This window comes from Rhipicephalus microplus, chromosome 7 (genome assembly GCF_043290135.1).
Source record: "Rhipicephalus microplus isolate Deutch F79 chromosome 7, USDA_Rmic, whole genome shotgun sequence".
NCBI classification, from domain to species: domain Eukaryota; kingdom Metazoa; phylum Arthropoda; class Arachnida; order Ixodida; family Ixodidae; genus Rhipicephalus; species Rhipicephalus microplus.
Genome location: NC_134706.1, coordinates 155864826 through 155886305, shown reverse-complemented (window position 1 = coordinate 155886305; position 21480 = coordinate 155864826). Strand labels below are relative to the sequence as shown.

The 21480-nt window shown below is 43.4% G+C and overlaps 1 protein-coding gene across 4 annotated transcripts in view; it reads right to left on the bottom strand.

The window, feature by feature from the left end:
- The window catches only part of LOC119179718 (uncharacterized), a 55501-nt gene extending 34362 nt beyond the window's left edge, over positions 1 to 21139 (bottom strand). Inside the window, exons 1-4 of one of the 4 annotated variants that reach the window (XM_075869858.1) lie at positions 20995 to 21126; positions 18932 to 19040; positions 5493 to 5608; positions 2092 to 2203 (exon numbers count right to left, since the gene is read on the bottom strand). In XM_075869858.1, coding sequence (XP_075725973.1) covers positions 2092 to 2203; positions 5493 to 5592 — 212 coding nt within the window. In that variant the 5' untranslated portion in view covers positions 5593 to 5608; positions 18932 to 19040; positions 20995 to 21126. Of the gene's footprint in view, positions 1 to 2091; positions 2204 to 5492; positions 5609 to 16389; positions 16520 to 16559; positions 16582 to 18931; positions 19041 to 20994 lie in introns of those variants that run through there. The other 3 variants (XM_075869859.1, XM_037430836.2, XM_075869857.1) reach the window with 3 other exon arrangements.
- Positions 21140 to 21480: the final 341 nt, after the last annotated feature.

Here is a 21480-nt window from a genome sequence, read left to right as displayed (position 1 = left end):
TTGCGGTTAAAGTCGAAGGGTGTTTATTAGCAGGGTGGAGTTGATGGTTCGGTAGTAATGGCGTCGGTCTCTGCGCCAGTTCATGCCTTCCTCTTCTTCTCCTCTCTCGGCTCATACCCATTGCAATATCATGATTATCAAGTTTGCACCAGTCAGATACCTTAATCATCCATTGACGTTACGTAATGCCAAATTTGGCATATGTGAAGCTAGCGAAACAGGCGCGAGCGCATCATGAGTGTGACGTGTAGTGATGTTGTTACATGACACGCATATCATGATTATCATGTCAGGGTCTCTTGCTTGTGTTCGCCATGCAATCATTCCAAGCCATACCAGTTTTGCCTCATGCCACGCGAACAAAACCACCACAAGAGCTGCGGGACATGACATGTAAATTATGACATTCATGAAATACATGTCATGATTTTCATGTTATGACTAGTCAGATATGTTCTTCATACAGTCATGTTATGCGATATTCGTTTGGTATCGATACCATTATCGAAACGGCCAGGAGAGCTAAAAGTTGTAGTTGGCTTGATAGATAGACCGATTTGATAGATAGATAGATAGATAGATAGATAGATGGATGGATAGATAGATAGATAGATAGATAGATAGATAGATCGATAGATAGATAGATAGATAGATAGATAGATAGATAGATAGATAGATAGATAGATAGATAGATAGATAGATAGATAGATAGATAGATAGATAGATACGCTCAATGGCGCCGAAGTTCGCTAAGAAATGCTTCGCATTTATAAAACGAAGGAAGCATCTGCTGAACAGTTTAATACACGGTGCTGGCTCATAGAGTGTCATCACTCACCTGATTACAAACTGCAGTTGAGTGAGGACAACTCCAGCTGGCGCTGTACCGCTACTCTCCGATTGGCTGCTGCGCTGGTGGTGCCTAGGTGCGCGAGGAAGGAGTGCCTCTCTTAGTCTCCTGGATCATCGCCCTACGTGGCGGGTCGTTGGTAGGGCATGGACGAAGCACAGGGGCAGGCGCGGAGCGCGACGGCGGCTTGTGGTCGTCGCCTCATTTGTGGGGCATAGACGAAGCGGAGTGGAGGGCCTCGGTGGCTGGCTCGTGCTCGTCGCCAGACAGACAAAATGACAGACACGCAGTCAGACAGACAGACGGATGGACACTTGGATGGACGCATGAACGAATGCACAGACGGATGGACGGACTGATGTACGCAGGCACGGACGGACGTGCCGACAGACAAAAAGACGGTGAGAAAGACAGACACACGGACAGATAGGCCAACGTATGGACGGACACGTGGAAGGACGGACAAAAGCGCGGACGCATGAACAAACGGACGATTCGCCGTACTTATCATAATTCACTCGGTGGATATGCTGTGATTTTTTTTCGGAGGTGTCATCATAATCAGGCGCGCTCACAATGTCCCCGTTATCAGAGAGCCAGTTTTATTTCTCTAACGGGGATTCATAGGATTCGCTCTATGTTTCGTTGCTCCATTAATACTTGTTGTTCCGCGAGCTTGCGGCTTTCTTGTTCTTCTCATACAAGTTAGATTGCTGCTGAATGAAAAGATGGTTTTTGTGTTGTTGTTTCTACACAGTGTCTCCATAGAAAGCTGTTGTGTGAAACATGTACAAAGCAAACGCGGCAATACAAGATTTTCTTTTGCATGTAGATTCCGATATATTTTGAAAATTTTATCGGCTGAATTTCTTCATCACACTTGCAAGCTTGTAGTGACGTATAATTGAAACATCACAAAAAACGAGACGGGTATTGGAGTGTCTCATAGACATTCAACTTACAGCTAACATGCTACGAAGGATTCTGCTATAAGGAGAACTCCATCTTGATATTATCATTTGGCTGAGCATAAAAATAACTAGCAGTGCACAGTTTTGAAGTTGCGGTACTTAGCACTACTGTGCAGCGTTGAGTAATTAGACAGGAGTGGCACTTTAACTTATTTAGCTTACCAGACCACCTTGCCTCATATCTTATTTTTGGCCTGTTCATTGGAGTCAGCTTGAAGTGTATTTATTTATATTTAGAACCCCTAGAAGTTTTATTTCTTTGATACTTACCCTGTCAGTACAAGCTGCGACTTTTTTGCCTTGCAACACACGCTAATACAGGGTATTGATAAGTCCAAGCAAACAGCCTCAGGTATGCCATATCCACGGTATCGACATGTTCCTGTGAAACAAAAAATAAGATTTCAAACGATGATATCACAACTGAGAGATTTCGGTGCCAGGGAACGTACAGAAACGCGGCCCTAGAAACCTTTCTAGCCACATTTGTGTTTGCAATGGCCCTTACCAATAATAGTTGCTCTCTCAGTGATGAATGTTTTGGTGGCTAAGCGTTCAGGTACGACTTGGTCTGTGTTTTCATGTGTCTTTGAAAAATAGATATTTCTTTTTTACCGTGTTTTAAATATTTTTTGATGTTTTATTGCCTTTAAGTATCTCTTAGAACATATTTGGGTCCCTAAAAGCGCAAAAACATGATTGATTGATTCATATGTGGAATTTAACGTCTCAAAACTACCATATGATTATGAGAGACGCCGTAGTGGAGGGCTCCGAAAATTTTGACCACCAGTGGTTCCTTAACGTGCACCAAAATCTGAGCACACGGGCCTACATCACTTCCGCTTCCATCGGAACTGCAGCCGCCGCAGCCGGGATTCGATCCCGCGACCTGCGGGTTTGCAGCCGAGTACCTTAGTCACTAGACCACCGCGGCGGGGCATGCAAAAAACATGCGCCATAAAATTAATGAATATACTTGAAGCTTGATTGTGTGCAGCACTTCAAGTGGCGGTAGGCTCGTCAACCCTCCGTATACCTGTCTTAAGGCGTGATCACGCTAGCAGCAAAGCACTCAATACAGGCTTTCACAAAGTTAGCAATATTCCACAAACTGGTAAAATTATGGAACGGGGTCAAAGATACCTTATGCCAAAAGTAATAAAATCACTAGCTAGTATTGCCAAAAAAGTCTCATAAAACTACGGCGGAATCCTGGGCTGGCGAGAGGAGACACCACCGCCTCTTCGAACCAGCGAGTTCCCATCCCCTCATGCTTCGTCGGCGTGGCGTTCCTGCTAGATTTGATGGGGTAAATAACTAGACAGAACTCACCGAAGATGACGCAAATCTCAACTTCCATTCCAAGCAGCAGGTCTACAAAATGTAGCAAAAATCCCGATTCCTTTTTCCACAGTCGGGCTGTGCGCCACCAGCTGTGTATTTTGGGTCACTGAAATCCCTTTCCTCGTGCTCTTATCTTTTGAAGGGTAGGGGAAGTTTTCAACAAATGTCTTACACTTTTGTACGATCGACATCAAATCGAAGCCATAAGAGCGGCAAGTATTTTCAATAGTATTGTGCGTGCACTCCTGTCGTCCCCACCAGTGCCTCTTGTATTCTTCCAGTGCCAGACAAATGCGCCCAATGCAGCGGTTCACCACACTCTCATCCAGCCCTTTCCTACTCACTTCGATTGCCTAGCCTTGACGTTTGCTCTACATTTGAGGGAGAAAATACTTGTTCGGGGAGCCTTACGACGATTATCTCAAAGTAATGTTTTGCTCTTGCGTACGAAATTGAGAGGTGGCGTTTTGAATCCCTCGAGTTGACTATGTTGGTGGTCATGCTAACTCTGTAAGCTCTAGTTCACACTGAAGCACCCGCTGTCTACAGCGACTGAAATTCTCCTGCCACAGAAACGCAGCGTCTTTCGCCCTGAACGCGCCTCACACCGCCAAATATGATATCTACCACGAGGGGAACGCGTAATGGCTGCGCTGTCACCCGGTTGTTATCGCGGTTCGCAAACGGCACTAGGCTATCTGGTGGCCTAGTCTTTAATGATTTTCGTAGGCGTAAAGCAAGAAGCAGTACTGCTTATTTTGCTGGCAAGTTGCTCTCTTGTGATGAATTAAAAGCAGAAAAAACCACTGGCACCAGCGGTGTTGATGGGTTCGTCTTGCTTTCTGAGACCGCGACAAGCACGGTCACGCTAACGACAAGCTCGGTCACCTCTTTTACGAAATGACGACGTGAAGTAGGCACAGAGTGGGTTAGGGTACCGTTGGTTACAGCATTCAGCTACGTGCACTGCGAGATGACAAGTGAGCGGGGCATGGCCGCCATTTTTCAGAATTCCTTGACTAGCCCTGTTATTAGTCCACGGTGACCGATTCGCTGGCAGACGCCACAAAAATCACTCCGAGAGCGACTGGCATGGAGAGGGCCCTTTCGATGGATCTGGCCGCCACCTTATCGGATTAGACGAACTTTCGGCAGCAGGAAGGTTGCATTTACTGCATTAAGGCGTCCCGCTCGGAGGTCACGGTGACATTGCTTTGAGCCACAATGAAGACACACAAAATTAAAAAAAGTTACATGATTTCGGACAGGGCCAGGGCGTCTGTTGCATCTCCGTGAAAAGCGCTCAAACGCACGTGTGACGCAACTAGCCTTATCCTTTACCGGGTGTCACATCACAATGATTTTGTGAGCTAAGGTTGACCAATGGTTCTCATGGAGTAGCGTGCGTTGGAACTGGCAATGAGAGAATTGAAGGAGGTGTTGTCACCACGTACACGCACGCGCATTCGGTTTGGTAGAACTCCGCATATGTGCACCCAAGGTGGTAACCGGGCGGTCAATTCTTGTGGCTGTTCGGGTTTCAATTTACTCCAATAGCGCGTAAATTAACATAATATTTAGTAACATAAAATTTAGAAACATAAGCATACGTGGTATGCTTACGTTACTAAATTTGCGTGAATGCTATAGAAAGCTCGAAGACCAATTTGCTCGATGCAGTGGCCGCGTTAGCTAAAGCAATGAGCTGCAAATGTCTTTCAATATAGCAGAAACTTTTGCTGCTACTGTCTTTACTGCCACGCCCGAGCACCGACTGTTGTTTGTTTGAAAACCTTTGACCATTTCACTAGAACTTTATTTGAGCAGCGTCTGATTGTATTTTGCTTTTGATGGTGATGAACTATGATATGCCCATTCACTCTTTATTCTGCAGAACGCTGCTGGGACGCGATTCCTCTGCCGCCCCGCCGCAGTGGTCAAGTTGCTGAGGTGCTCGGCTGCTGACCCGCAGGTCACGTAATTGAATCCCGGCTGCGACGGCTGCATTTCTGATGGAGGCGGAAATGTCGTAGGCCCGTGGGCTCAGATTTGGGTGCAGGTTAAAGAACTCCAGGTGGTCGAAATTTCCGGAGCCCTTCACTACGGCATCTCTCATAATCATATGGTGGTTTTGGGAAGTTAATCCCCCCATATCAATCAATCAAAGCCTCTGCCTTGTAAGACCCCCTCATTAATTGTGCTAGGGCTCTCAGGCTGTGAGAGTACACCGAATACTCAGCTGTGCTTAATGAGCGAGTAACAAAGTGTGCAATATATAGGTTCACTCATCAATATTTTCAAACTGTCAGCACAGATATACTTACCGTTCACAATCACCATTTTCCCAATAAAATATGGATTGCGGCTCCCGCGCGTCAACAGCCCGGTAAGAGTTGCCACAAGCAATGCGGTGAGGAATTTCATTGTGACAGCCTCTAAACTGCGAGGTAATAAAGCAAAATACCACCACTTAAATTTTATATTTAATAAAGTGCTCTGATAAGTCTCTTCACTAAATATGAAAATTTGTCACTGCGGGAGAGCCATTTTCGATACCTATACTTGGCTCTTAATTCAATTCGAGTTCTTGTATTTAGGAAAAGCATTCTTATTAGTAGCGAGTAGCCCAACAGCTGATACCGACTTCACAGGTTTCTTAAAATTTTCATTGCCACCTTCCCAACACCTTGTCATCTTTGTTTCCTTTTACAGAAATCTCAGATAAGGGCAGATAAATATTTAGGCTTGTGAAAATGAGGATGTTTTTAGAAAAATAAAACGACTGATCCTGAGCTTACCTGATGCCATGCCTAGCTGAATCGAGAAGACAAATGTTTTCATCGACGGTTGTTCTATTTAGAGATCAATATTATCATATCTCTTTCCGCGTTTAAAGCACGGCTAGGAAAAGATACTTTGAAACTGCATTGTGATACAAAACAATCTACTCTAGACAGTAGCATCGGAAGTACAGATATAAGACACTGTCAATATACTGTGTTTGATACGATACTTTCTAATTGTTCCTTGAAATACCTCAAGCCTTTCACGAACTTGTTATAGAAATTACCATTTTCTAGATGCATTTACAAATGCAAAATGATATTGCTTCAAAACTTTTTAGTTGTGACCAACGTCACTATTTGTATGAAATGTCTCTCAGCTGTAAATACAATCCAGTAATGGCCGCTTTCGTTATCGAGCAATGTGCCACGATGTGCCAATCATGCCACCCATTGTGCAAAGCATAGATGCCTCCCCAATCTGTCAGGCGTGACCTTCCAACAGGGTCGTTAGAAGTGGCCTAATTGAAAATTCGGGACCTTTGCGACGCAGTACAGAGGCTAGCGACGTTTAAATGTTTCGTCTTATTATAGGTTAAGCAAGAAATTCCGCTATATAACATCACGAATGTCAGCTTTACTGCATCTGTACATGCTTGGTTTCTTTAATGAATTTTCAGTTCGTATTCGACGCCCATCCTCGCGTAACCTTTTTTCCTTGTGTGATGTGATTACGCTATATTTTTTCTATTTTTTTCAGCTTTTGAGTGTTTCAACAATTTTGCGATTATTGCTCAAAGTTTATACCACACAAGAAATAATATTTCGGCGAGTTGAATGCTGTTAAACGCCTTGAGTAAATTCAGCACGATACAACAAGTGAGGACGGAGGTGATGAAAAGAGACTCCGTAGTTCGTGTCCTTTTTTTTTATCTCAGTCCTCTCTGAATCGCACTAAATTCAGTCAACATGCTGCTGAGAGTAAACCAGCTTCTTTTCAAAATAACATATTTAGGTTGAATGAGCTCCTCACAATAAATGTTCTTGGTACACTGCGCTGACAGGTTTTCTCGCTTATATTTCGATAATAATTGTATAGACACTCTCGGCTGCATTTCATCGCCAGTGTCGGAGCGGATGTCATGCACAGCATAAGTATTCGTATCTACATATATGAAAATTCAAGGAAGAAAAAAATCTAGGAGAAAGACTCCCGCGTGTGGACTTGAGTGACTTCGGCGCCATGAATGCGAGGCGTTAACCACTGAGCCAGTGAGGAGTACCTCATTTAACATTCCGATTTCAAGCTATTTATATCTACCACTTACTGATGTTGGCAGGCATATTGGGGGGGGGAGATCTATCATGTTTTCAGCATTATCAGCAAGATGGAGCAGTAAGTGCATGGCGGCTCTCATTTCTAACACGTACTTTGGCCTGCGGAGAGGAGTGTAGTGGACGACCTCTCGCGCTCCCGTATCTCCTGGTGGGGAGGATCATACGTCCTGGCTGGTGTTGGGCTTGCACTGGAACTATTATGGTGTATTTAGGGGGCGCAGTAGCTACGGGGGGCTCAAAGGTCACTGCAATCGTTGCACAGCCTTCGTTTGCGAAAAGGGCGTGCTTTTCAGAGACAGCGAAGTTACAACTGATACACTTATTCCGTTCATGTTTACCTGTGACTACGTTTCGTGCGTCATTTGTGCGTGAGAAAAGCGGGGCACGTTTCTATCTGCTTGCCATTCTGTGCGTGACCTTCCAATTAGTTTCTATCACTTTCAATGCTTTGCCTTTGCGGCTAAATTGTGACTTTTTTGTTTTGGTATTTGAGGGAAAGCGCTGCTGTGCTTAACGAAGAGCTAGCTGATTACCGTACAGTTATAAAAACTTCAATAAGTATTCGATAAATGATGGCGCAAAGCCAGATTTAATGCTGTTTCTTGTTGATAAAAGAATCACTGTATGCGCTCTATAGAACGGCCACAAATGTGTAGATCAGCGCGAAAAGTGGCAGAAACATATTTCTCTGACGCATCCTACTCACGCAGAGACGTTGGAGGCAATAGAACTGTATTGACAACTGATATTCTATTTACATGCCTAGCGATAGCTCCATGATAAAATACAATCTAACGCGTATTGTTGTAACACTTCCGTACAAGACAAGATGCAAGGCCTAGTAAAGCTTTTGTACGCAGGTTTGCACTGAACATCGAAGGACATATTGCTATTGCACTATAGTGAACTTCTAAATCCGATTATCGAGTGTCTCCAAACGTAGTAAACATATTTGTGGAGACATAGCAATTTTTATTTATGCATTCCTGTATCCTTATCAATGAAAATTGGAAGTCTAAAAAAAGGTAACAGCAGTATATTGAAGTAAAGAAGAAATGTGGTATTGCAACAAAAAGTTACATTGAATCACTGCACAAACACCGTGAAGGTGGCAACCCTATAGTGGTGGCTATGACACTTAATATACCGTGTACTAGCTGGTAATACAGGTAATAAAAAAATTGGTATCTGCATAATAATAAAAATTCCTGCGTGTGACGCTCATAATAACAACGTAGTAATTGGTTCAACAGTGTTGCTCGATTCTAATTCATAACATTTTCGAGATGCTCATAATTGCTCTCATTATTCATAATAAATTCCATTTCGCTATTTTACAAGTGTGACAACCCTTTATTCAGACACCCCAAGAATAATATATATTTGTCCTAAACATACTCCTATAACGACAGTGTGATATAGATATCTGACAGCAGTGTAAATTATGCAGATGATTAAAGTCAAAAACGAAGTGAAGCGCTTGTTCTGGCAATACGTTTGGAAAGACATATTCTAATAAACAGGCACGTAAAAAGAGGTCAAAGACTTAGAAAGCGTTAGAAATAACACGTTAGAAAGGGTTTGAACGAAAAATTTGAATGGTAAATATATAAGGCCTGGAAGTAGAGGATATCAGTCGAAAAAACGCATAGTACTACGATATCTACTCTGAGGCAAATGCTCCCTATAGTATTTCTTGCATCGGTGCCACCGACCAAGGACGACAGTTTGATCACACTTTTTCAGGCTACTCGGACTTATTATTGGTTTTAAACATTCGAAGAACACAAGTTACAACCGCTTAGCTAACGGAATGATCCAGCGTTTCCCCCGTCAGTTCAAGGCAACCAATCTGTGCCACACGCACTCAAACTGGTTCGAGGCCATCCCAGTTCTCATCCTCGGTCTTCGCGCCACCTTCAAGCCAAATACCCACGCTACACCAGCAGGAGAACCACTACGGGGAACCACTTCGTCTTCCAGGAAAATTTCTCGGAGTTCTTTCATCTAACACTACAACGTAAGACCCCACCGACTTTCTCGCTCGGCTCCAACTTACCATCACTACCTTATGCCCGTCACCGGCAGCCCACCACAGCAGGCTTACGCCTTTTGTGTTTAAGGAATTAGCATAGTGCACGCATGCTTCGCTCTGCGACGACACCATCCGCCGGCCTTTCCAGACACACTACAGTGGACTCAGCCTATTTGTTCATCCTCACAAGAATTCGCATTGCGTATGAACGGGAATGAAGTCCGCGTCTCAATGGACCGACTCAAGCGCTGATGTGGCGACACAATGCGCGCAAACCGGCGCAGTCAGCGTGACTCAGCCCGCTTGCTGCAACGCGCGCCCGATGAAGGCCGGCGCCACCGCAGTTTCACCAGGGGTTACGTTCCTACAGGTGGCTTTAACACACAAGCTGCCAGGCTCGCTTCACTGATTGTTTCTCTAAACGTTCGAGCGCAGCACCGATATGCTTGACCTGCTGCTGCTACCGTGGTTATAAACAATCGTTACATTTTATGCTGGAATCCATCCGTCATCGACTCCACGTCTCACAGCAGGAAAAGCTTTTGAAGTTTGGGCGGCATCCGTACGATCACTTCTCTAGCGGCAGCTATCAGTTGTCGGCGGTCAGTATCTATTTAATGCGAAGGATTTCTTAGCTCACTTTGGAGACTTTAGGCGTATTTTTCTATCTATCTATCTATCTATCAATCTATCTATCATTCTATCTATCTATCCGCCTAGGACATTTAGTTCTCCTGGCTGTCTCAATAGTGGTATAGATACGAAGAAAATTGGTATGGCAAAATTAGTATGACGAGCATAATCCTCTAGTCAATACATAAAAACCATAACATGTAACTCATGAATGTCATGATTTGTTTTTCACGGTCTTGTTGCTCTTGCGGTGGTTTTGTTCACACGACATTTTGCGAAACTGGTATGGTATGATATGACTGCTTATAGCAATTATAAGTGACAGAAAATAACGTGGAAGTCATGACATGCTTGTCATTATTTTCACGTTATGACCAGTCATGTCAAGTCGCCACGCTCATGGTGCGGTCGCGGTTGTTTTGTTTGCGTCAGTTATACCAAATACGCAATTAGAGGACGTCAATGGAAGACAAAGGTACTTGACTGGTGCATACATGATAATCATAACATGCGTGTCGTGTAAGAACACGACTACGTGCCAAGCTCATGATATGCTTGCGAGCATTTCGCTTGCTTCACATACACCAGCTTTGGTATCACTTGATGTGAATGGAAGACGAAGATAAAGGACACGTCCAAATATGATAGCCATTATATGCGTGTCGTGTAAAACATGACTACAACTACGCTCATAGCACGCTCGCAGGCGTTTTGCTAGCTCCACATATACGAAATTTGCTATCAGGTGATGTGAATAGACGACCAAGGTAAATGATCCGTCTAAACTTGATATTCGTGATATTCGTGTTATGTAAAACATGACCACATGCTACGCTCATAGCGTGCTCGTGGTCGTCTTGATAGCTTCACATATACAAAGTTTGGAAATCCATGACCTAAATAAACGACCAAGGTAAATGAAACGTCTGAACACGATAGTCGTGATATGCGTGTCATGTGAAGCATGATTGCATGGCTACGCTCATAGCGTGCTCGCGGTCGTTTTGATGGCTCCACATATACTAAATTTTGTAATACATGACCTAAATAAACGACCAAGGTAAATGACACGTCTCATTATGATAATTGTGATATGCGTGTCATGTGAAGCATGATTACAAAGCAACGCTCATAGCGTGCTCTTGGCTGTTTAGCTGGCTCCACATATACCAAATTTTGTATCAGATGATGTGAATAGATGACGAAAGTAAATGACAAGTATAAACATGATAATCGTGATATGCGTGTTGTGCAAAGTATCAAAATAGCAAAACAGAAAAAAAAAACATCGACAAAAATGTGGCCGCCACGTGCAAATGTCATAAGAGACCACTGCAAGAATTCGACGCAGCGCCACGGCATTTCTTTTTTTTTCCGAGCAATTAGAGAGCAGCGCAACGTTGGTTGCGAACTTGAGGCAAACACGCAAGGCGCGCTTGATCTGTTCTTTAGCGGATGAACTTACGACCTACGATGACTTCTACTGTTGAAAAACGGTGGCAGATTGATTGATATGTGAGGTTTAACGTCCCAAAACCACTATATGATTATGAGAGACGCTGTAGCGGAGGACTCGGGAAATTTCGACCACCTGGTGTTCTTTGACGTGCACCCAAGTCTGAGCACACAGGACTGCAACATTTCCGCTTCTCGGAAATACAGCCGCCACAGCCGGGATTCAATCCCGTGACCTGCGGGTTAGCAGCCAAGTACCTTAGCCACTAGACTACCATGGCGGGGCAATGGTGGCAGTAACGATGTGCGTACACGTAGATTTGCCGCTTTGTGATGACAAAGATGGCTCGCTGCTGCGATGTACTCCTGACTAGCCAACATTGGCCTAGGCGCAGGAGCGGATGTTTTAACTGCTTTCAAAATTTTAAAGTTTCGTATGTGTGCGCACACATATACAAATAAACGAATGATCATAAATATTATAAGTACAAATACCCCCTCCTTCGTCTTGTTGACAGGCGGAGGTCAACTACGACAGCGGCGCGAGCCTGTGTAGGCGGATTAGACGGTAAAACGGCTGGCAAGCAGACGTGGAAACACGACAATGTGGGGCTGCACGTAGTTACCAAAGTAACGCCAGAGATATCTTCCATCGGCTTCTTTGCTGCTGGCTTGTGTTTTGTTCCTTGAATTGTCAGCACTCGCCACTTTCCCATCGAAACAAAAGTGTCTCGGGCTGATAACATGCTTGCTATTCTTGAGTGAAACTGGTGGAAGCGCGTCGATAATACAATCGAGGGACATGTAAGATTTCAGGGCTATTTTCGTAAGGCGAAACAACACTAGTTGAACACGTTCTTCCTTTATACTACTCTGCTTTTCTGATCAGCATAATATTATCTTAGCTTTTACGTTCCAAAACTACGATATGATTATAATAGACGCCTCATTGGAGGGCTCCAGAAGTTTTGACCATCTTGTGTTCTGTAACGTGCACTTACATTGTACAGCTGAAGGCCCACTACCATTCCGCCTTCATCGAAATGGGACCACCCCAGCTGGGATAAAACCCGAGACCTCCTGACTACTGCTTCATATTAGACGCCTCAGTGGAGGGCTTCAGAAGTTTCGACATACATTATTGGGTTTGGCTCACGAACACTGTGCAGACGGCAGTGAAGTGAACATCAAACACTTGGCTCATTCAATCTATATGCAGAACATTTGTGCAAAAAGCACTTGTTGCGTTGAATTTTCTTTTTCGTTATTCTAATTCACTCTGTTGTATAGTGCTGACATGCGTACCTGTTCTAGGTAAGTCTCAAGCACAGAAGTAATGCATGTGGTCATGCCTGAACTTAGCCTTTTATATAGGGATTACTTTTTTAACAACGTAATGTGACATTGCGGCAACACAACTACTGTGTGATCGGTTAATACTGCTGTCGAAATTATGCTAAACAGGAGATAGCCGCATTGAAGCAGTGGCCGGAAGGTCCCGGTTTGATCCCGGCCGGGGTGGTCACATTTCGATGAAGGCGAAATGGTAGTGGCCTTTCAGCTGTACAATGTCAGTGCACGTTACAGAACACAAGATGGTCAAAACTTCTGGAGCCCTCCAATGAGGCGTCTATTATAATCATATCGTAGTTTTGGAACGTAAAAGCTAAGATAATATTATGCTGATCAGAAAAGCAGAGTAGTATAAATGAAGAACGTGTTCAACTAGTGTTGTTTCGCCTTACAAAAATAGTCTTGAAATCTTGCATGCCCCTCAATTGTATTATCGACGCGCTTCCACCACTTTCACTCAAGAATGGCAAGCATGTTATCAGCACGAGACACTTTTTTTCGATAGGAAAGTGGCGAGTGCTGACAATTCAAGGAACAAAACGCAAGCCAGCAGCAAAGAAGCCGATGGAAGATATCTTTGGCATTACTAGGGTAACTACGAGTGATTGATTTATATGTGGGGTCTAACGTCCCAAAACCACCATATGATTATGAGAGACGCCGTAGTGGAAGGCTCCGGAAATTTTCACCACCTGGGGTTCTTTAACGTGCACCCAAATCTGAGCACACGGGCTTACATTTCCGCCTCCATCGAAAATGCAGCCCCCGCAGCCGGGATTTGAACCCGCGACCTGCGGGTCAGCAGCCGAGTACCTTAGCCACTAGACCACCGCGGCAGGGCAGGGCAAGTACGTGCAGCCCAACTATGTCGCGCTTCCACGTCTGCTTGCCAGCCGTTTTACCGTCTGTTCCGCGTAGACAGGCTCGCGCCGCCGTCGTGGCTGACCTCCGCCAGTCAACGAGGCGAAGGGGAGGGTATTATTTATGATCATGCGTTTATTTGTATATGTCCTTGCACACATACAAAACTTTAAAATTTTGAAAGCAGTTAAAACATCCGCTCCTGCGCCTATGCCAATGTTGGCTAGGGAAAAGTACATCACAGCAGTGAGCCATCTTCGACGTCACAAAGCGACAAATCTACGTGTATGTACATCGTTACTGGCACCGTTGCCCCCCCACGGTAGTCTAGTGGCTAAGGTACTTGGCTGCTAACCCGCAGGTCGCGGGATTGAATTTTGGCTGTGGCGGCTGCATTTCCGAGAGGCGCAAATGTTGCAGTCCTGTGTGCTCAGATTTGGGTGCATGTCAAAGAACCCCAAGTGGTCGTAATTTCCCGAGTCCTCCACTACAGCGTCTCTCATAATCATATAGTGGTTTTGGGACGTTAAACCCCACATATCGATCAATCTACCACCGTTTTTTCAATAGTAGAAGTCGTTGTAAGGCGTTCGTTTTTCCCAATAATGTTATCATGTGTTTCTGTCCTACGTTCACATACGTATTTGCCTTTTTTTATAACCCTCACTGAGTACAGGAAAGGTGGAATCGAGGTGAGCCTGTTTTCGAAGCCAGGCGGTAAAACAGTTGACTTAAACACCTGCACTTCACATTTATTATTCTAACAAATTATCTGTAACTAGGCTCTACTTTGTAGTAATTCTGTTTTTATACCTGCAGGTATTCTTTTCACTTCCACCCAGGGCGTATATACAGGGAAAAAAAGTATTAGTGCAAGTTTTTGCACAGTGATCTCAAGGGCGGGCAATTTTTGGCAATGCAACAGTGACACCCGCTTTCTATGCTGTTTCTGCCGCAGTGCGATTGGATATGTTGACACTGTCGTGACACCATATCCAATCAGACAACAAATAAGCGTGGCACAAACATTTTTAAATATAAATTGTGACTTTTAACGGTGTGCATTGCAGCTGGAATGCCGAGCATAACAACAGCGTTCGTCCTCGTTGTGTGCTATGTTACAATTATTGCTCCATGCCCTCGGAAAAATAAAAAAAATAATAAACTTATGCCTCTAAAATGTTTCATCATTCTCTTTTATTCATCAACTCTCATTTTAACTCAAAAGCGTTAAAGAGCTCATTTTGCGGAAATTCCGGCATCGGTCTTGACTTCGCCGTCGTTGGCTGAGAGCGAAAAATCATCATATGCGTCACCGAATGTCGATAACGATGCCAATATAATAAATAACGAAAACTCCTGGATCAGTGTCGGGAGCGAACCTGGGTTGTTCGGGTCCGAGTGAAAATCGAACATGCGTCATTTTGGTGTCCAGCGGATATTCTTCCATAGTCCAATTGTTTGCTTGTGAATACATAAAAAAGTACTTCCTGTGCTTGGAAATGCAGTAAAAGTGACACATGCTATACAAGCACACGCGTCTTATGTGGATGCTTCACACTGCAACATGAAACAATGCGGTAATAATGCCTGTAACAAGCACCCATGGGAATTAGGCGTCAGAACATGCGATTATCATAACGACTTTGTGGTTATAAATCGAGTAACCTAGTACAAAACGCATACACGCTACTGCGCTTGTTTTCTTAAGGCTGTGCTAAGGGTGCATAGCTGGTTCGAAAAGGTGTCATGCATTAGGTGTTTCAAGTAGGCACTATAGGAACAGAAGATCGCTATCGCGTTGAACTCCTAAAGGCGAAGCTTTAGATCTCTTTTTTTAACGACCACTGTAGTCTTATTTCACTTTTCCTAAATGAACGTGATGCCAGCCGTCATTGACACGTCAGCTACAAGGGCGTAGACAGACTTTTTTTGGGGGTGGGATGGATGTGGCAGCGGTCACTTTTTTATAGGGGCCTTTTTCGTCGAGAATGCCAAAGCGAAGAAAAAGTTTGGGAAGGAAGCGGTGGGGTATGGGGGGGGGGAGGGGCACGGGCCTGGTGCGATGCCGTGTCATGGCTACGCCATCGGTCGACCCATTCGGCTATAAACTGCACGTTACTTTTGCAGTGATTCAACAGAATTGGGCTGATGGATCTTTTTGACTGAAGTGTCCGGTGGCTCACACGATGCCAAGTACTGAATAGCTATATCACAAAAATTAAAAAAACACAAAGAAAGGGCAAGATGGAAGCTTGCTATGAACAATACGTAAACAGGGCTTGTGTCGAGACTTGTCTCTCTCAAAGATAGAACAGAACTTATTTTTTAGCGCTAGTGTGCCTACGCTTCGTACCCTCTCCTCAATACATAGGTAACTATATGAAGGTTATGCGAAAGATTTTGCGTCGACAGAACCTTTTATGAAAAACTGCCCATCATCAAAATTGACGAGAAACCGGAGGTTCGCGGATAACAGGCAGAGACAGTTTTTGCAACCTTATGGGGCGAAGAGCTAGCTATGCGTTGGACAATCATGATATAGTAACATGTGGTTAAGCACAGCAAAATATCATTTCTTGTATGTTGATACATCCCTTTTTCCTAGGCCGGGAATCACTACTGGAAGCGAATGCGCCTTCGTCACTGAAAACAACCTAGTAAAATATTCTTGCATTGATCACATTATATATTTGCATGTATTAAACTATGCTTTAGGATTGTCATACGAACAAAGTCCTGTATTCAAGTATTTTAACTTACTTTTGCTTGTGTTTGAGCGTGCCTCCCATAAAGTTAAATTATACTCCATGTGTTATGATGTTCTTGCCTTTACATACCACTGAACGCAATTTTGGAGCAGTGAGGAAAAACTGAGAAAGCACACGCAATTGAGGAATAGTAATATATAAACCCCAATAAAGTCACAATACCTCCGAAAATAACCTTGCGGACCTGTAAGAAACAAGCAACGTAAAGAACAAATATTAGGAAAAAATGGACCCCGAACAGTGATATTCAGGTAGCCCTCATAAACGCTTTTCTCGTCCAGTAAAACTCATTAGTCCATTTAGGGGTGCCTCAACGCTAGGTAGCGTTGAGTTTTTGCCACGCTGATCAGTTTAACCTTTTCTCAGTTGTAATATTGTGTGTTTTTTTTCTTGGACAGACGTTGATTATCTCATTTGTTGAGCTCGTTGAAATGACATAGCCGCTGACCACTATTCTGTCAACGGTATCAAAAGATATGTGGAATGAATTCTTTGTTTCCACAGTGATCACAGCCTGTGGTATCGGCCATCTCAATGCGGAACGCGTAAGACAGCTGACTATACTTTTGAGCATAGATATTTGTATATGCGCTTTTCACCAAGAAAAAAAAGACAAAATTGAGCAAATGAGACATGCCAAAAAATGTAAATAGAATCATACAAGTTCACGAAATTTTGAAGTGCGATAAAAGTGCGTGAGTTCAGGTTCCCCTGCAATTTTGAGCGACCGTAAAAGACTTAATCGTGATCGTAAAGTATGTTCTATTGATGAAGGTTTGTTGTTTCCTCTGACAGCTCCAGTCTCTTGACCTTTCTGAAAGCTTTGATCTACATACGTCTTCTCAAACAGACTTACCCGATGCACCACACAGAGCTTTATGATGGTCGAGAGAAAAGGCATGCTGGTCGTATTCTATTCACGCAGCACTTTCGATATGACAACTTATGGCAAAATATACCAGTTTCACGACATATGTGATGTACTGAGTGTGGTAGCGACAAACTAAGTAAGGCTAAATTTTTACATCTAGTGTTGCGAGGATCTGCAAAACGCTGCTGCGATAGAACACAGCCGCTAGCGGTAAGAAAGGCGAATCCGCACAGTCGCATCTCGTTGAAAGCGAAGAAAGTAGAACAGTATACAAGCTGTCCGCTGATGTCTATCAATATAGAATATGCCACGACGTCCTTATAGTCAACGTTCACAGCCGCTGCGCGAACGCTCATCCTCTATACCCACCTTCACCTTTGTGACTTTTCATGCGCCTTCAAAGCAAACACAGCGATTACCCTTTGCTTCAGCAGCATTTCATGACATGCTTCACCCACGAGTTAATCTAATCAAATGTGCCTTTTGATCGACGGAGGTGGGCCGATACGTTTGAACAGCCGTGTCCGTCTCCGCCAATCACACGCTTTTACGCGCGCGTATATCATACGGTACACAGGAGAGTGACGTCGATGGGCACTTTTTAAAAAAACATGACGGCGATGGTGACGTCGATGGCGATAACCTATTGACTATGTCCATATGGTTGACATCGCGATAACGCACAGTTGAGATAAAACACGAAATATTAGGTTTACTGGAAGGCCATTTTTAGCCTCTCTGAAGAAGGCTTACAGATTGGAATACGTTCCGATCTCACGGAGAAGACGATGGTAACTCTCGTTAGTTGTGCGTAGACTAACTTCAGCGGATGTTGATGAAGTATATAACTGACGCTGAGCCGACTTGAATCCTGTGTCATAGAAGCACGCACAAATTTCAATGGCGAGCAACGCTACCACAACGGCCTTTTCGCCAGCAATGGGATGTTCTTCCAAACCAGTTTTGAGACCTAACGTGGCGCTGTGGTATACTGCACATGATTGCCATGCAGACTGCTTGGTTCCCGATCCTGCTGAGACCCTAATATTTAACTTTTCCATACATTGGGTCATCTCATTTCAGTTTTTCTGGGCGCTGTTGCGCTGAATTCACAAATGCCTGTTCCTGCCACTCCAGGGTCAAAAAACATTCAATCTACTATGTCGAATACCGGCATAATGCGACACGTGGTATGTGGGCATGTGCCACATGTGCGTGGAGGAAAAGGTTTTACGACGTACGTACGCAACCGGATTTGCAAGCTAATAATCAAGTCATGACCCGTCAAACTTATTCGAGAAGCTTTCGTAGCCCTAAATACTGATTTTGCTTTACCCCAAGATAACAAGGCGATATTCGTAGTATATATTGCGGTATATGGTATACAGCGATATATACAACGTATATCGCCTCTTAACCTAGCAGACAAATATTAATATGGGATACACCGTGATATATATACACACGTGGGTGGCTGCAGAGATAGATGGATCGATAATTATATATTTATAGATAGATAAATATTAGATAGATAGATAGATAGACAGATAGATAGATAGATAGATAGATAGATAGATAGATAGATAGATAGATAGATAGATAGATAGATAGATAGATAGATAGATAGATAGATAGATAGATAGATAGATAGATAGATACTCACAGAAGCGCTTCGTGTTCAAAAAGCAACGGCGAACGTAAAATTTAACGTATGCTATGCCTTGCTTCTGTACTCTTAGTTCGTAATATTTACATTGGTGAATTGTGGGGACCTGAGTAGAGCATAACGAAATCATGAAAACAGAAAGGAATTTGACACTATAACATGCGTACAAAAAAACAAAGTAGCTTTGGTCACCTAATTTTTACATTACAATACGCGTACGAAAAAAAGAAGGAGCTGTGGTCATCTAACCTGATCGAGCATTGTTTTCCTTAGAATGTGTCAAATCAATAAGTAAGAACTACAAATGTACATTATGGTCCACTGGCAAAGCACCACTCGAATACACACCATCAATACTCCTGACCCTTTACCAAAAAGTGAATGGAGGGAAGGCCGCTGTGATAGCTCAGTGGTTAGAGCATCGGGCGCGTTATTTGAAGGTAGTAGGTTCCATTCCTGCTCACGGCTGGTTATTTCTTCACCCACTTTTCTTTCGTCCTATTTACATTCCATTTGTTCTAATAACTTCCTCTATACATTCCTTGGCATTACTGTCTGTTAGAGCTCATTATTATTGTGTCAAAAGACGTAAAAACGAGTCGTTATGTATACACCTCTTTCCCTTATTCATTAACGAGGTCCTCGTTCTGGCAGTTTTGGTGTCATTAGGTTGTATACGAGGGACCATTGGTCAGCTGCCCGCTCGTAATAAGTTCACGTGCTACGTGACGCCACACATGCGCAAAAAAGGGTGTTTCACACTCGCCGCTTTGTTTTATAGATGGCGCTGACTGACACTCCTACTTCTAAATTCACATATAAACCCCAAAAAGTCGATAGAGGGAAGGCCCTGTGATAGCTCAGTGGTTAGAGCATCGAACGCGTTATTAGAAGGTCGTAGGTTCGATTCCTACTCACTGCTGGTTATTTTTTCACCCACTTTTCATTCTTGTTATCTACATTTTATTTGTTCTATTAAATTCCCCTATACAATTCTTGTCATTACTGTCTGTTAGATCTCAATAATATTGTGTCAGAACACCAAAAAACGAGCCCTTATGTATATACCTCTTTCTCTTATTCATTAAAGAGGTCCTCGTACTGGCAGTTTTGGTGGCATTAGGTTGTATACGGGCGACTATTGGTCAGCTGCCGGCTCGTAATAAGTTCACGTGCTACGTGACGCCACACATGCGCATAAAAGGGTGTTTCACACTCGCTGTTTGGCCTATAGATGGCGCTGACTGAAACTCCTAATTGTAAATTCACATATAAATCCAAAAATGTGGATGGATTGAGGGCCGCTGTGATAGCTCAGTGGTTAGAGAATCGAACGCGTTGTTCGAAGGTCATAGGTTTGATTCATGCTCACCGCTGGTTATTTTTTCACCCAATTTACTTTCTTCTTATTTACATTTCATTTGCTCTAATAACTTCATCTATACATTGCTTGGCATTACTGTCTGTTGAATCGTTTATATATATATAAATATTTATATATATTTATATATCTACGATCGCACCAACGCAATCACATAACCACATGTGATCAATCATTTATTCAAATGCAACATTTCGTGGGTTATAACAGTTGGCTGTGCTAAAAACTGGGAGCGTTACTTTTATGGGATTTTAGACAGCAGTGATATCCCTTATCCTTTCGCGCACGCCTTTGTCGGCATTGCGCTTTCACCAAGGTGAGTACAAAGCAAGTGTTTCAGTTCTATGCAAACAGCTGCAGCAATGTACAATTACGCCGAATTGCACACGAGGTTTTTCATAACAAGCCACCGTGGTGGCGAGCAGATGCGATGGCTTTGCTTATTAGATATTAGCTCAGAAAATGCGCAGGTATGCTTGATCAGGTGATGCATGGTGTTCACACGCTTTCATGGGGTCATTGCCTATTCATGATCAAGCGATGATCGCCCAGTCTCCAAGTATTTTTTTTTATGTTGTGAACTTTTCCGTTGTGCTGAATTATTGACACATTCTTCCAGCGCAACCCGTGCATAAGAAGGGTACATTTGTAATTGAGGACGGATTTTGGCATAACTCACCTTCGCGCAGTGTAACTGGCCCAGTTTCTGTTGTTGACAGAACCACCACAGATATCCTTACTGTTTCTCTAACTTTGCGAGTCTAACACAATACCCATTTTATTCTCGCTTCCATTTCGTATAGCCAGATGTGGACAGTATTAGGCTTTGCTTAGCGGCTAGATATCATTTATCACCGCTTGCTTTGCGCTTGTCTTATAGTCATTGTGTACCTACGTTACACTACAGTGATTGCGTTTCTCAGAAACATTTTTGGTCAATTTTGTGTATTCATAAAACAGTTATTTCAATTTGCTATGTGTAACAACAGTGATGACGCGTTCACACGAATCGCGGCTTCAAATGTCTCACCATATACGAACGCATGCATCAATAGAAAAAATAGATTTTGCATTTGCACTAACGTATGTTGCAAGCTGCTTTTATGGTATCTTTATTATGTTTCGTGTCATGTAGCTTAACGTGACGATGGCTAGGTTCCAGCTG